Source organism: Takifugu flavidus, chromosome 5 (assembly GCF_003711565.1).
Source record: "Takifugu flavidus isolate HTHZ2018 chromosome 5, ASM371156v2, whole genome shotgun sequence".
Lineage (NCBI taxonomy): Eukaryota > Metazoa > Chordata > Actinopteri > Tetraodontiformes > Tetraodontidae > Takifugu > Takifugu flavidus.
In genome coordinates, this window is record NC_079524.1 from 15,375,132 (window position 1) to 15,391,747 (window position 16,616).

At 41.6% G+C, this 16,616-nt stretch overlaps 1 protein-coding gene across 9 annotated transcripts in view; it reads right to left on the reverse strand.

Annotated features, from left to right (window-relative positions):
* ncor2 (nuclear receptor corepressor 2) overlaps positions 1–16,616 on the reverse strand; it is a 68,097-nt gene that overhangs the window by 13,762 nt on the left and 37,719 nt on the right. For all 9 annotated transcript variants that reach the window (XM_057031944.1, XM_057031949.1, XM_057031946.1 and 6 more), the window contains 14 exons: positions 15,522–15,682; positions 14,492–14,554; positions 9,256–9,398; positions 9,044–9,182; positions 8,040–8,457; positions 6,188–6,308; positions 5,452–5,698; positions 4,284–4,448; positions 3,750–3,886; positions 3,531–3,630; positions 3,312–3,419; positions 2,792–2,895; positions 911–1,061; positions 662–811 (listed from right to left, as the gene is read on the reverse strand). In XM_057031944.1, coding sequence (XP_056887924.1) covers positions 662–811; positions 911–1,061; positions 2,792–2,895; positions 3,312–3,419; positions 3,531–3,630; positions 3,750–3,886; positions 4,284–4,448; positions 5,452–5,698; positions 6,188–6,308; positions 8,040–8,457; positions 9,044–9,182; positions 9,256–9,398; positions 14,492–14,554; positions 15,522–15,682 — 2,207 coding nt within the window. The remainder of the gene's footprint in view (positions 1–661; positions 812–910; positions 1,062–2,791; positions 2,896–3,311; positions 3,420–3,530; positions 3,631–3,749; positions 3,887–4,283; positions 4,449–5,451; positions 5,699–6,187; positions 6,309–8,039; positions 8,458–9,043; positions 9,183–9,255; positions 9,399–14,491; positions 14,555–15,521; positions 15,683–16,616) is intronic.

A 16,616-nucleotide genomic window follows, 5' to 3' on the forward strand; every position in this document is an offset into this window, starting at 1 on the left:
CTGACTTCCAGCATTTTCATCTCTGCTTTTAAACACGTCACTGTTTACCCTCCCATGATTCATTTGTTTTAAGCAATTTTAGACCCATCTCCAATCTGATGCATTTATCAAAGATTTTAGAAAAACCACATCTGTCCAATCCTTGCTGCCCTTCACTGGTTACCTGCAATCGTTTAGAATTGATTTTTTAAGTATTTAGTGCTAGTTTGAAAATCTTTATGTTCTCCGGCTTATATATGTGATCTGCTCACTCCCTATGAGCCTGATTGCTGCCTGGGATCCTCTAGCAGGGCTTTTCTGAGGTGTCCCACTACCGATATTTGCTTGGTCACCAAAGGAGGCTGGATATTTACCCCTCAGCTGTGGAACTCCCTGAATGGAGATCTCAGGCAGGCTGACTGTGGCCTCTTTTAAATCTCTCCTTAAAACAAACTTTCATAGTCTAACATTCTCCATTATTGCACATTAGAATTGTTAAATTCTTTGCTGGAGGCAATATTCGGTATTCATCCCAAATTCTACTTGTCTCAATGACAAAACCCTTAAAAAAAACATTCATTTTCTTTATCAAACATTGCAACATTGCAAAACTAATTATTTCATTGGCAAAATATATGGCACAATTTTCTGACTGGACCAAAGCCTGTGAAGCATCTCTTACCTTCACAACTGGCAGTAGACAGTGAGTCCCTCAAAGGCAACCCTCTAGAGATTCCTCCTTCCATGACATCATAAGAACGCTTCAGACCTAGAATTTCCCCAGGCTGAGCCAAGCCTCGGCCCTCGTCTTTTGGGGTCTGAGACGATGAACCTGCACAGGACAAATATAGAAAAGATGTTGGAGAGAAACCATTCTGTCTGTCGAACCTTCATTCAAAAGGAAAAAATAAACAATGAATATTGTACTTACGGTCATAAGTGAGAATGTGCCCACTGATACCCTCATAGACAACGTGACCCTTTGAGAGAACCTCATCTCGCTCTCTCTCAATTCTGCTGGCGCTGTCCTCCGTGATCAGACGGGTTATGGTTCCCTTATATAGAACGTCAGCTGGTGTCCCCTGTGTTGAACAAGGAGGCTGTGAGACCTGTGCTTCAGCATAACAGCGTGAAAAAGACACTCTGAAAGGTCTGATCAGGCCAAAACTAAAACTACCCGATTGTGTGTGGTTAACGTCAAAGCAAATGTCAAACCCTCTTTTCTAATGTTTGCACTTATTCTGGGCTGGAAGCGAAGCCCAGGAGCAGCAGATGCTCACAATTAAATCCTTGATTCATAACAGTTACGAAGCGCGTGGGTCAACAGTGCTGCAGGAGACACAACTGTGCCCTCGGTCTGACTTTATTAGGATCAAAGCTTTTTCACAGGTGGTAACTTTAGTTGCAAGTAGAATAGGGCTATCTTTCAATGACAATTTTTATATCAATGCCATTGATAAAGAAAAATTTACAAACCATTCAGGAAGTAGATAACTTTCTCATTTCAGAGTCTGAGAGCTTTAATATTTTTCATATTGTATTTGAGGTGTTTCATGAGAAAAGGGGGCAAATACAGATAAAAAATAGTTTAATAAAATGGGAAACATGTCTTCATGCCATGTACCTACTGCTTTGGTGATAGGGCCTCTAAAAGTAGAAGAATTCAGTAGAATTCAGCTGACATTGCCTTCTCATGCTGCCATTAGCATTCCTAGGCCCCACCCCTTAGTACACAAATCAAACTAAATACTTCACAGATTTCTTTTTTGAAAATAGACCCATGAATATCAAAGGACTTATAAACGTACACCATTTTTAAACAGACAAATATTATGGCTGTGAACACTAATCTGTCACGTGGGGGGGCAACCCTCATCTTCCCAGATTTCAAAATTAAACAAAAAAAACGTATTTCAGTTTATGTATTAGTTTATACATCAAAACTCTTTTTGCTTCTGTAATATGAACACAAGTTTCTGAGGTCCTGAAGCAATCAGATGAATAATAATCTACAATATAATAATCTATAAACTTACTAATTGTAAGAGTTGTTGTCAACAGCACTAATCCAGTTTCAGTCACATTGTAATAGTTACAGGAAAAATTAAATAAGAATAACAATGACTGCTTTTGTAAACTCACTGCTTTTACATTCATGAGGGCTTATTAGAATTGTGGAGACCTTCAGTGATTTATTCAATTCTCCAACTGTCGTAGAGAAAAGAAATCAGCTGCCTTCTGTAGTGAACAGGGGTTTTAATCATTTGGTCTAAAAGAAAAAGAACTTTGGACTGCAGCATTAGAGACGAGTTGCTACACTTCAGTACTGGTCCTTGTGAAAGTCTTTGGTACCTCAAATTGAATTTTTTTGTATACATCTGCTTGTCAATAACCTTTCACTTGGTCAGGTCAAAATTTAAGAAGAACTTTGGTCTCTTGTAGTCTCTCCAACATGCACTAATCAGGCATTCTAATAAGACCTGAAACGGTACTACAGAGGCCTAAAGTCATGTGGTGAGCCTGCTGAGGTTGATGGAAAAGTAAGGAGGTATAAACATCAATGATTTACCTTAAAAAGGGACCTGTGTAAATCGTTGCCACCTGTTCCATGTTCTAATGTACAATTTAGAACTTAAGCACCTCAAACATCTCCAAATATTTGTCAGAATTTCCTGACTCAATATTGCTAAACTACCGTAACGTCTTTTGGATATTTAAATGTCCACATGAAAAGAAAGTAGATTTTTTTCCCCATTTGAATTAAATGCAGTTACATTGGTAAAACAATATTATGTGCAACAAAGAGCTTTACCTGAGTAATGGAGCCCCCCCGGTGGGAGACAGAAGAATCTGGGTGCATTCTGGTCCCAGGAATGCCTTTAGTGATGCTACCACCCTGGACAGCAGAAATAGAAGCTGGAAAGAAAATAACAATTAAAATAAATCATGAAAATAATGCAAACATACTAAACGTTCTATTGCCAATCACTGTACCGTAATTACTGAAAACAGCCCAAACACATCCGATAAAAAAAAAATCAGTAATTATAACTTTGAATCATGTCAACTTTGCATCTCCCAACTTTGCACACATGGATTTAGGATCCCCCCACCCCCTCCATTCTTCACATCCTCTCAAAGCTCTGTCAGATTAGGTGAACTTCAGCGAATTAAACTCCCCGATTATAAAAAAGACTTTCAAGTCTCTTCTGCATTATTTGAAGACATTTTCAGGTTTGTCCTGTTGTGTTCCAACAGACCCAGCAAGCGTGAATCCTGAGTAGGCTATACCGATTACTGACATTTAAAAGAAGGGAATGGAATCTACCTACCTCGCCCTGTAGCACTATCATGAGATGCCTGCTGCGTTGACATGCTGTCAGCTTGAGATGATAAGCTGTGAGGTGATAACTGTTCTTGTTTTATGACAGGAAATGGACCTGTTGTTCGAATAAAGAAAAGGCAAAAAGTTGGACGGTAAGGAAAAAAACATGTATTTCTGAAGCATGGAAGAAGTGGAAGAATCAAAGTCTCCAACCGATTCCACTCACCCATTTTCCTATGATCCATCCAAGATAGCCCCATCTGTGTTGGGGGTATCTTTCCATGGTCCAAACCATGAGCTGGACTGTGCAACTGGACTGGGGTGCCCTGAGGAAAAAAGTGTTTGTAATTGTAATTACCAAAAAAAAACGGTTGCATTTTTTAAAAAAAACTACTATTTAGATCACTGCCTTCACAAATGCACATCTTGCAACAATATACAACACCTGTGTGATGGACCCTCCTTGTTTGGTGGAGGAAATGAGTGGTGGTGGCTCGGGCATGGTCAGTGGTCTCACTGCTGCTAACCGACCACCATCTTGTGGGAGACCAACAATTGAGGGGTGGGCTCCCTGCTGGAACGCTGAAATGAACAGATTTATAACTGTGAAATTTTGCTTGGATTACAAAATTACTATTACAAGACTAATTCTGAACCTCCCCTGCCCAATCTGGAATGTGGCAATTACTGAGGCGTGACAAGAAACTAAGAAAAAGGACTAGATCTATTCTGAAGTATTTCGGTCTACATTGTTGATGGAGAATCCAAATCAACTCTGTTGGAAATTACTATGATTACTTACCCAACTGGGGAAGACTAAACTGTCACTGCTCTGTGTAAGCATTTGCTCCTCCACTCTGATGGTGTATGTGTGATGTTTGTTCGGTTTCAGGGATGTCATGTGAGTGCTGCAGCCATTTGGTTTGCTATCAATTATTTAAGTAGATAATTCCCAAAGGAGATAGAACAGAAGACTCACAGTTGAAGTGGAGGAGATGTTGGTCATGGCTGATCTTGGCTATATCTCTAGGAGACATGGGATAAGGGGAGGGAACAAGTCGACCCAAGTTGGGAGCCCTCATTTCATCAGGACCCAGAGCGTGCCTCTTGGCTTCATTATGTGGGGAGAACGCACGGGACTTTTCTGCAAATACACATACAGAAATGACAAACAGGCAGTGATTTGGGGAATTTCTAACTGCCAATTTCTGGGCTCTGCAGTTAGTTTATGATAAACTAACTGAACCTTCTCAACCCAACACTCAATATTCCACTATAAAATGACTAAAATAAAAATGTTAAACGACTGTCATCAGAGACTGATCAAGTTGAATCATTTGCATAGACTGTGCCCAGTAATTGGGGAATCAGGGAAAAAAAGATTACAAATCCCAGGGTGTGCGCAGTTGTTAAAACAAGATATTAAACCAAACAAAGTTGGGAACCCAATACAGTCAAAAAAGAGGGCACTGCAGCTCTGATGAAGACACTGTGTCAAAGCCAAAATTTCAACACTTTCCCCCCTTCTTTCCATTACAAAACTGAAAACAAGCAGCAAAGTTGAGCTTAAAAGGAAAACATGAAAACCATGCCTGTCGAACACCTTGCAAAGATCCTCTCCAGATGAAAAGATCTGTTACACTTTGGATCTGACATCTCACCTCGGCTATAAAAGATATGCCTGGAGTTTCCAGCAGAGAGGCACATTATACCTGCTGACAGTAAATACAGCAAACTAGACTGTATTGCCTTCAGGGTCAACAGCAAAACCAGGTGATTAATCAGTTCCCTCATCCATGAGTGTCCCAGAAATACCTTCCTGCCCAAAGCACTAAAGAACAAGCTCTCAAGGTTAGAGTATGCAACAAGGAAACTCAGTAAAACTAGAACAAGAGTAGCTAAAAATTGCATTAGCACTTTGATTAATCATTAGCATATTTTGGGCATTTACAATACTAATTTTATTTCCTGTGCACCATCATGTATAAACTTGGACCAGTGGGAATGACATAAAGGTGAAAGGAAAAATTTAGGTGGACAACGGTGAAGCGCTTATCTACAGAGCACCATCCCTTACTCCACTAGACCTAACCAGAAACTGAATGAGCAAAAAGTGCAGATCTCTGTCATGTTGGCGGTGTTCATACCATCCTTATCGCTGCTGGAGGGGCTACGTGAGCGTGTTTGGGGGCTCTCCCTGTCTCTGTCTGCCTGGGGATGATATGGCTGCTGTTTCCCCAGCTGGCCTGAGAGGGGCTGCTGCTGTTTGACCTCTTGAGAGGACTCGCCATGAGCCATGGTGATCTGCTGCTGGTACAGAGCCAGAGCATGTGGGGGTGGTGGCGCTTTGCTTCCACCACTGTGTTGATCAGCCAGCATGGACGCTTCAGGCATCTACACATGCAATAAAAGAAAAAGGATTATTATCACATGACACCCAGTAGTAAGAAAACACCATAACTATATCAATGAGTTACTGCATTATGGACCAAAAGGCCATAGCATGATCCAGGTACGGCCTGAAACAGAGGAAAAGTTTTGAACCTGAAAAAAAATTGGAAACTGAAAAAGACCATCTGAACTTGAAAGTATAAGATAAAGAAATACAACAAAAAATTAATTTAGAGTCTGAAAATCAAAAATTGTATCCTCTGGTTGCATTGCAACATCATAACTTAGAGTTTTGATTTAATTATATTTTTTTTAAATGATCAAAACTTCAGGTCTTGCTTTAGCTCCATGCTGCATGACTTCTGTTAATCTGGAAGCAGTCATTCTAATTCCCGCAGTTTTCATTTGTTAGTACCAAAAAAAGAAATAATTTTTTGAGGGGATTTTTAAAAAATGTTATAAAACCAGTGTTTTATTATAACCAGAACTCACAATCGGTGGTATAGCCGCAGCCCTCTGCTTGAGCTGCTTCAAGTCCATGGGTTTCTGCAGGGGGGATGAGATGACTCCATCCTGAGTATAATTGAGCAGGCTTGGTCGTGGGGGTGTTATTCTACACAGAAAAAGAAAATTAAGTCAGTCTCTTCTATCAAAAATTAGATTGGAGAAGTTGATGTTAGACAGTTGTGTATCACGTCCATCCCCACAGAATAAAACATACTGTCATTTGTTTGACTGTAGTCAAGTTGTCCAGCTAGTACACTGATGTGTTCTACTAAAAAGATTTAAAAATCCCCAAGATAAGAGTCATCATGGCATCAAGGTTTTCACCGTTCCCTAATAGGATACGCACTGCACGTGCGAGTCATCTTTAATATTAACAGTGTGAGATACGGATTAAAATATTGCACAGATGTACCAAGGAATCAGAACATACGATAATGAGATCTTTTCAGCATGCAGGAATGATCTGTTATGGCACGCCGTGGTGCCTTTCGGGGGATCGAGTCTTGGACTAAAGGTGCTCCTGTGCTTGACCAGTATGTCATGAAATGGGTGGGTAGGTGTCATTGTCAACGATGGACTTTAGCTTGGCCTGACTCCCCCCCAGAAGGCAACTCAAAAAGTGAACAGGACATTATGGAGACTTATCCGTAGCAGCAGCATTATTAATAATCAGCTTGAAATGCTCCTTATCGTATATCTCTGGTTTATTTAAAGAGGCCCTTTCCCCCTACAATGTTGCAAGAAGTGTGTGATTAAGAGTGCTTCCTCTGTCAAATAGTGTGTTCAAGATGAACATTAGAGATCTCAGCTATTGTAAAACGATGTGCAGCATAACAGAACTTTATATAGAGAATCATGATTTTTGAAGGGTGCCCATTTCACCTGATGCAAATTTACCATTATATACTTTTACATGTACAAATAAATAGGTATAAATCAAGTTCCTTTGGTGTATTTGGTTTGATTTCATGGTTAATGACTAGGGCTCTGTTGGCAATATTACATGTTCTCCGTCATCTAGAAGACTTGCCATGTATATGGACCATTTAGTTAATCTGCATTATGAAAAGAACAGCTTTATGTGATATCTACACACTAACTAGAGAAAAAAATATCTTTTTCTGAAAATTATTGTATGTGGTTTTTATGGTTCTGTTAATTGCTTCCTATGTAGTGCCCAATGTTTGTCCAAACTGTCAGAATAAATCATGAGTAAAAATCCATCTATCTGTCTCACACATCTGTTGAAAGCACACAAAATAGTTGGAATCGCTGACAGACGTGCTTTGATGCAAAGCAACAAAAAGAGTGGGCATGATCTCAAACATATTCGCTCTTTCACTGCTTTTGTTTGCTTTGGTGGAGAGGCCGTGTTTCCCTTGGCTCTGCCAGTACATGTAGTCTGCTGTCATGGAAAAAAAGTAATACGGCGCAAACAGGGCTAATCACTCCTCCCACGCATTTGACACCCATTTATGTGACCTCATTCATAGCCACATACACACAATGCGTTGATGCAGAGTGAGACCTAGATATCCTCTTTCACATAAAGTAGGAAAAATCTGTGGTTAGCATGAGAGAAACCTGCGGTGAACATGCAAGTGCCATTATCAAATATGGCTTTACTGCTGCACAGTGTAGCTAGGCAACAAATAACACTTCAAACCCCCTTTGAGTGTTTTTAATTTGTGCTGTGATGGTCCAGAGAAGCATGACATCTCAAAACATTGCCCTAAATTCTGTAACCCCGTGACACTATTAACATAGTATCAAACATTTTTACTGAAATGAGTTAAAAGCAGAGGGTATTTCCTTTAAAGCATGAAAGACTTCTTACCGGCTTTTTTCCGTGTTTTCCGTCTCTTCCACTTCATCGGCGCTACAAGTGGCACTTGAGTCACTGTCCCCACGGGAGCCTGTTTTTGTTCCCTGTTCCTTTTTGGAGCTCTTGGCAGAGCTTTTGACTTCTTCTGTCTCCTCTGTGGGAGGCTTTTTATCGGTAACATCACTTGGTGTTGTCGACTGCTCCTTGCTGGGCTCCCCTGGCTCAGTCTTTATCTCCTGCTTGATGGCTGCCTCCTCCTTGACGGTAGGTTTCTCATCCCCTGTGTGTCCTACACTGGCCACAGTGTTGTCCTTGTCCCCTGTGTTTGAGCCAGCTTTGGACCTGGTCAATGCATCCTCTTTACCCTTAGTGTCCTCGGATGAGTGTGGCGATGGCAAGCTCTCCGTGTCAGAGCTGTTGTTGGCTCCTCCTGACAGGATAAAAGACAACAGTAATATTAGGTTTGTAATATGCTGTTTTCACAGCTCACATTCGGCATTGCATCAAAACTGTCAAATATTTTTTGTTTGCCACCAACTCGGTTGGAACCAATCCAACAGTGCCAACAACAGAAGAGCAGCAAATGGCACTGCTTTCTGTGGCCCTCCCAAGTCTAACAGCAGCTGTGGAAAGCTGTTCCTAGCTCCTGTCAGTCAGAATTAAATGCAACTGACAGAGAACTTTATCCTGGTTGAATTTGTCAAAATACTGATGTTGTTATTTTATAAATGGTTGGTTTTCAAATGGTTTGCTCTTGTCTAACTGGTGAAGAACATAAAGTCTTTTTCTTTTCCCTGGGTTGGGAAACTGGCTGAATGATTGTAATGCAGACATTTATACGCGTGGAAATATTAAAATGAAATACTCCCAGTTTTCAAGCTGATGTTGAAAAAAATTCTATCCCAAAAGAGACAGAGACTGAGTTCTTAGAGATTATGTGCATCTCTTCCACTGAGCTAAAGTATCTATTGTGCTCCTTTTATTTTTATCATTTGACAAAGAATGTGCTAGGATACCTTCTCCGTCTTCAGGGGCCTCCTCTTCATTGCCACTGGCTCCAGAGCCCTCCATTTCCTCCTCTTCTGCAGGATAAGAAGAACTAGTCTCCTCACTCTGCATGGGTTTGCCCTTACGTCGGGCCTTCCTCTCTTTCTCCTGGAGGAACACAAACCTACTGTTTAAGAACTGCACAAAAAACCTACTGTGGATAAATAAGTATGCTACTTACTGATTTCATTTTATGCTGCTGCAGAATTTCATCCAATTTCTGTCTCTTCTTGTAGTTAAAGTAGAAGTTCTTGCACTGTGACACAGTTTTCGATCCCACCATTTTGGCAATAGCGGACCAATTCCGACCATACTGGAGAAGGCCTGCAACAAAGCGACGAGATTAGAAGATGAGGGTCATAGAAAAATGTGAGCCTTTGTGGCCACAATTCTTCATTAACTTCACAATTCCTGTGATAAATCTTCAAGAAGTTTCACAATGATATTGCATTTACCAATTAACAATGTTGACTTTAATCTTTACTGAATTGTGGAATTACTACCTACAGTGTTGTTATTTTTTTATTTTCAAATTAAAGAATCAAGATCTAACTACTTGGAATTCTGTCAAGTGCCACATCAGCAACAGTAAAAGCCTGTTCCTTTGGCAACTATACATGTTCATCATTGTCCAAGAATGTGGTCTGATGAGGATCTCAAGCTGCAATGTTTCTATACCTTCTACTTCCATCAATTGGATTCCTGTTTGCATTGGTGTCTTCAGCCCATAGACTCTGATTGCAGAACTATTTGGCATTTTTATGTTCCAGTCTAACTTTCCTGTTGCTCACTGATGACAGTATCTTCTTTTACTGTTAAATACCGATTACATGTCCAAAAAGACATACTTCCATCATCAACTTTGACACATTCACATACTCTCTCATGTTATCCAAGATTTTAAAACCCACTAGCCCACAAATGATTTTACATGCCCAAAACATACAGCGCTAGAATTTATAGATGGAACATTTTCATATCTAATATAATTTCAGCGTATTCCCTGACAGCATTGATGTTAACATAATTGCTATGTTGAATGATAGCAACGGTAATTCCAGCTGTACCGCATTCCCAGTAAGCAGTCAAAGAACTCACTGCCAGACTGTGGCAGAGAGACATGGTGGTGGAGCTGTAGAGCCATCACTTAGACCAGTGACATCACTAGCTCCCCACTGAGGTCACTTGGTCTAATCATCTCACTGACTTTGATGTGGCCCATCTACAAGAATCCTTGCTTCTTGATGCAGTTAAGCACGTGACAATGCCTTTTTCACCCACTGGTGCATCCTCAAATCACTGCGCAACACTGGTCTGTGCTGGTACAAGTCGGTGAAGTAGGTGGGGAGCTTAGAGTTAACGTTCCAACCTGAAAGCCTGCTGTTAGCAAAAGGCAACTAATTAACAATGTGTGTTGCAAGAGGCTTAGCTTTTACACCATCAACTTGTTTCCTGTCCCAGCCTGAAGCTATGGCAACAGGATGGCCTCTACAAGGGTTGTGGTTGTAGAGAGGGTGGTGTTATTGAATGGAAGAACACCAACATCTTCTGAGACAAGACTCCAGCCGTTTACAGATTTAACGTCATGAGTGCATGACTGTTAATAACAATAATCAAAACATATCAAACTCTGATAATACTGCACAAGACGTTGGCTGCATCACATAATTTCCTCAAGGAAAAAGAAAATTAAAAACTGTTGTTACATGCAGAACTGTTCCAATTTTGGATGATGGATCGAAACAGCACATGATTTTTGGAAAAACTTCTTGAAATTAAAATGCATTAAATGAAAGTAAATTTGAGAGAATTTGACTTAAATTTCTCCACGAGTTTGTGGAGTTCTTTATCTTGTTACGGCCATGACCAATGATAATAACTGAAGAAATCTCAGTGGCAAGCTTCCTTTTTCAATGACGCATGTATGTTATGTATGCAGATGCTACAATGACAATCATGACAGCACACGTGTCCTATAAAGCCCATTTGTGCTTCAGACCACAATGATGCCTTCACTAAGTTAGGGTTCAGCTGTGCCCAGAGTAAGCCGGTCAACAGAAAGATAAGAGCTCCATAATCAGAGGCTTCAAAAAATAGCATCCAGCCAGATTATAAAAGCTAATTATTGAGATTAAACAAGTGAACTGCTTGAATAGATATTACTTGCAGGAACATTGAAATGATCCACCTAGCAGGGGAAATAACTAAGATGAAATGCAAATGTGCAATCTGTCGAGTTTTAAAGTAGACAAATTCAGCTGAAATCAATAAATTACATTATTACTGTCACCAAAGTTTCAATCCCACTGACAACGAACGGAGCTGGGCTCACACCAAGTCTGAGAAATATTACCAACACCTATTAATCTTTGACAGCCACAAATAAGAGGAAGAGCAGGAGGAGACCTTAATCTTACAAGCCACAGTAGCACCCTAATACATACACAAAATACAAAAACAGCCTTAAGCAATAACTATGCAGTTCATTAAATCAAAGCCAAAGTTCACTTTAGCTAGCTACATACAGTTCGTTCCATTATACGGATGAACGCGATTCCCCTGAACAGCTGTCGCTGACTCAACGTCTGGAGAAATACACATCGAACAAGGACCCAATAAACAGCCGCGATGCTAAAGCAGTCGGAATCTCACACCCAATCAAGACGCTGTATTCCAATTAGCTCCTCCCAGAGAACCAGGTGCAGGGAGGAAAAAAAAAAGGTTGTTTGTGCCTGTCACATGCCTGGTGTTGTCCTGTGACTCTGGTGGTGGATGACACCATCAGACAGCCTGATCTTTGCAGAGCTGCAGGGGAAGCTCCTTGAAAGCAGGCCTTCTGATCCCGAGCAGAGGAGATGAAAACAGCTCGGTCTGTGCGCTGTTTCTGCCAACTGGCTCGATACAGGAGATGGTGTCAGGGCGACATGACCCAAAACGGAACATGCTCCTGAGCCTATTCCCTCCTTTTCACTCCGACCTCTCAGTGCTCCAGGGAGACTGCTTTCTTCTTTGCCTCATCCTTTCCAAATGGCAGTCGTCTGGGACGATTTCCGCAAAAAAGTGGGACTAAGGGGAGGTGCTTGTACTCTGCCTCTCTACCCTCATCTGATCTCTCCTCTATCTCTCTTGGTTTTTTCCCTCCCCTCCTCCGTCAGTCTGTCCCTCCCTCTACCTCGGCCTGCCAGCAGGCACACCACACGCACTCCCATGCATGCACGCGCGCACACACGAGTGAGCACACACTCCCTGGAACTCTCTCTTCTGTCTGTTGCTAATACTCAAGCACACAGACACAAGCACACACTTAGACAGTCCAAGAGCAAAAATAGAGGGGGGAGGGAGAGGAGAGAGAGTGACGGAGGGAGAGAAAGAGAGCCAAAGTGGGCGGAGAGAGGGACTTGATGTTGATACCATGAGAAAGCATAAAGGCTTTCACATTTTTCCTGACTGACCTGCTTCTCATCTCGAATGTGACCTCTCTCCAGTTTAGATCAACGCAAAGTGAGTCTGTGTGTGTTGGGAAGCAGGAGGGGCACTTGCCAACTCTGGGGCCAAAACAATATCCCAAGCAGGACAAAAACAGAGAGCACAGAGGAAAAAACAAAGTATAGCGAGTAGAAACCTGCACTAAGACTAAGGAATAATAACAATTTCTATTATAGTTGTTATTCTCCTTATTATTCAATATAGACCTTGTTGAAGGTGCTCAAAATTCTGAAGGGTGGCAACAGCATGAAAATGCCATCGGGTGAGGCCAAACTGTCTGACGTGAAACGCAAGTTCTTTGACAGGCAACCCTACTTATCAGATGTGTGGGCAACTGCGGATGAGTGGCTCCTCCTCCTTGGCCCCAGGAACTGTGGCTGGGGCTCTGTGGTGGTTGTTGTTACATAAGCCCTTCATAAGTAATGCTCACCATGATGCCGTGCAAATCCACTGGGAAGGAGAGCCCGACTAATCCCACTGTATGAAAATGGAGCTGAAGACATTAACCAGGATTACGATGCACGGTGTGTTGAAGCCAGGCCAGTGGCAGTTTTCACACAATAACCTGCACACAAATTGCAAGCTACCACATAGCGCGCATCTAAAAACACACGGCATGAGACACCATTCCTCCCCAGGACCAAATGTGTTTACAATGTTTCTGGGCCAGAGATAACTGCTTGTGGAAGGTCCTTTATGGAGGGTAGGTTTAATGACTCATAAGCAGAACAAATTCACATCATCTACATCCTGCCGCAAACCAGATGCTTCATAATGAAACTAAAAAAAAAAAGAAACTAGGGCTTTTAAATATTATCCTTGAAATTGTATTTTTAAAAATAGTTCAGCAGATGAAAAACCTCTCAATATATGCCAACGGCTTAAATCATGAATGAAAAATATGATTGGGCTGATTATTTGCTGATTACATCAGTAACCCCTAATAAGTTGTACCTATTGTACTTAATTCAGAAGTACATATATGCAGAATACATTTTAAAACACAGGCAAACAGCACCATAGTAGTAGTAGCAGTAGTAGAAGTAATAATAATAGTAACAACAACAACAACCCTTTACTTATACACTTTTCAATGTGGGCAAACCTAACTGGTATACCTCCTAATGGTAGCTTCAAATGGCAAAATAAAGTGAGGAATGAAGAGCAACATGAGCTAACAATAATTGAGCTAACAATAATATGCAATTCACCTTAACTAGCCACCTATTTGGCACTTGTAACTATGCCATGTGTTTTTTTTGGTCACTTCAAACAATACATCCACTTCTAATGTCTTATTATTTTGGTCACCTACAGCGTCTGTGTGATGCAGCGCTACTTGTATTCGCTGCGCTCCCGACACAGCAATGACCATCTGACCCTGCCGTGGAAAAGCAAGCAACTACAGGATGTCATACAAAACTATAGCACTTTTCTTTCTGCAGAAAAGCAGAAAGATACAAATGGACCAATTGCGTGCACTCAGCAAACATCCTTGTACACTTAGACGGCTGCTGTGTGAGGAAAATGGGTTGAATGTCAGTGACCTCTGTGAATCAGCAATAGGCTCCTGGGTAGTCTTCAGTCAAAGACAATAAACAGGCTAAGTTAATGACTGTCGCATTTGTCCGATAAGAAGCAGACTTTACAGCCTGCTTGATAAACAGACAGGCTGCCTTGACCCAAAGAGATGGGGACTTAGCTCCAAAGAGCAGCACATCCCTTCCAGGCGGACTGGTGTGAGCACACGTGCATGCACATGCGCGCACATGCGCACACACACACCACGTGGCCGTATATGTTGAAGAGGAAGTCAGAGCCACATCAAAGATCTATACTTTTAACAGAATTACAAGCATTGTTTCTTTTAGGCATCAATATCCTAAAGATCAGAACCTTTAGAAGGAGACAAATGGTTTAGGTAACATTACCTTTTTTAGCAGTTTCCATTTCTTCTTCTGTCCACCGAGAACTCTCGCTCATCTCTAGATTGGCTGAAAAAAAAATGCAAGCGAGTCGGCAAGTCAGAGAAGGCAGCAGGGGGAGGGGCAGAGGGTAGTTGTCACAAAGTCAGTTAGGGAGTGACTGACAAGAGGAAAGAGTGAGAAATTAGAGAAAAATATTCAAAGGGTGGGGGCAGGGTAGCTGGGGCTGACTGCGAGTGAGGCACTGTGGCATGGGTCACAGGGGACTGTTTGTTTTAGATGGAGGAAGCAGGAAATCTAAAGAGAGAAGTCAGTTAATGATTATAGACATAACAACTGGCTTCTTTCCCTGTGCAGGCAAAAAGCCAGACTGACCCTGACCCAGCCTGGCAAACAAGTGTACATGTTGTCCTTATGGACTGGTGAAGGGCACAGGGTGCTGACTAACACTGCTGCCAATACAGGAACAAACAGCCACAGACGGGGCGTTGACAGAACCAATCGCTAAGGGATTCCCCTGGATATGGCACTGCTTACACGCACTCTCCTGTCTTTGAACACATTTTTGATCTTTTGATAATGGATGGCATTAATATGATAAAGTAATGTCATGTTTTCTGTTCTAATTGTTTAAGATGTTATTTAAGATTGTAAAGAGCGTGATAAGTAAACGAGCCTCAAAGAGCAACAGCACACTCTTGTGGTGTTGGGGGGGGGTAAGAGGCAACTAGATAGCATTGAAACCAGATCTGCACATTAGAAATAGCACAAATTCAAATAAAACATTAAATATGTTGTGGGTCTGATATGTTAATAATACATTGGTTTTTTTTCTTCCATTCAGAACCTCAGTGCTTGTGCAAATCACATTGTTAATGCTGAATACAATGAATGTTGGAGACTGTCAGTACGGTATGTCTACTGTTCATCTAGCTCCAGAGTCTCAAATATACCAAAGCAATGACCATATAGCTGTAAGCCTCATCTTTGCCGACGGTGCAAAGGGACACCCTGAAAGTAATGAGTCTATACTGACCCAGCTCGTTGTTCAGCGGTGGCGTGGTGGTCTCCTCCACTTCACTAGTCATAGACCGGGTGATGCGGCCCTTGCGGCGCCCCTGGCTGTTGGCGGTGCGTCGACCCTTAAAAGCCACGGTGGGTTCCTTGTCCTCTGCATCTTCTCCAGAAGTGTCATCCCTGTTAAAGTGCCACAATGAGCTGACTGTACCAGCACAGAGTCCCATTTTTGAGCAGTCCAACCAATGAAGGGTTGGGGGAAAATGTTAAAAACAAAAATAAACCATAAAATATTCCTATTTGAATTAAGTATGCGTTTTGTGAAGTCAATTACCAAGTGGACAGAATGATAAATATTTTTCACAACAGTGAAACAAGTCTTTTAGATTTATCCACAATACATCCAAATATAGGCATCTAAATTCATCGTCCCAAATCTCCATTAATCTCACAGAAGGGGATCGGCTGGACCCTAAATATAGATGAGCTAGTTGTGTCATAGACAGGACGGCAGCAAGGGTGTTGTAGAACCCCGACCTCCCCCCAGAACACAGAAGTAGCACACAATGCTTCGTGATCCCAATAAATATGACCCGATTAAACTGCACAGCTGCTTCAGCATTTAGTCTCAGCTGAGCTTAAATACATGTGGACTGATGTAATCTCTCAATTTTGAAGCAGCAAAGACCCTCTGTTGCCTTTCAGACTTTTTGGCATGATGCCTGAAATCATTTCCTTTACTCCTGCTCCCACTGCCCAACAACCTTCTGCCATTCCGTCATATGAAACTGCCAGCTGGGAGAAAAAGACTGCTTATTTTCCACAAACAAGATTACCATTTGACATGTGCCATCTGGCATATAGTTGGTATTAGGAAGAGAAACAACATTAAAAACAGCTGTTCTATAGTGCTGTAGGTGGAATATCTGATTGGAGTTCAGGGAGCTTTAGGGTTACAGAGTGATTGTATTCACAGATCTACTCTATCATGGGCAGAAAACCAAATCACTCTCCCAAAAAACTGTATAATTGACGGACTTAAGCCCACTTGGACCAATTCCAAAGTTGTGAAATGAGGGAACTCACATCTGCACTTTTCTCTTCTTGGTTGCAC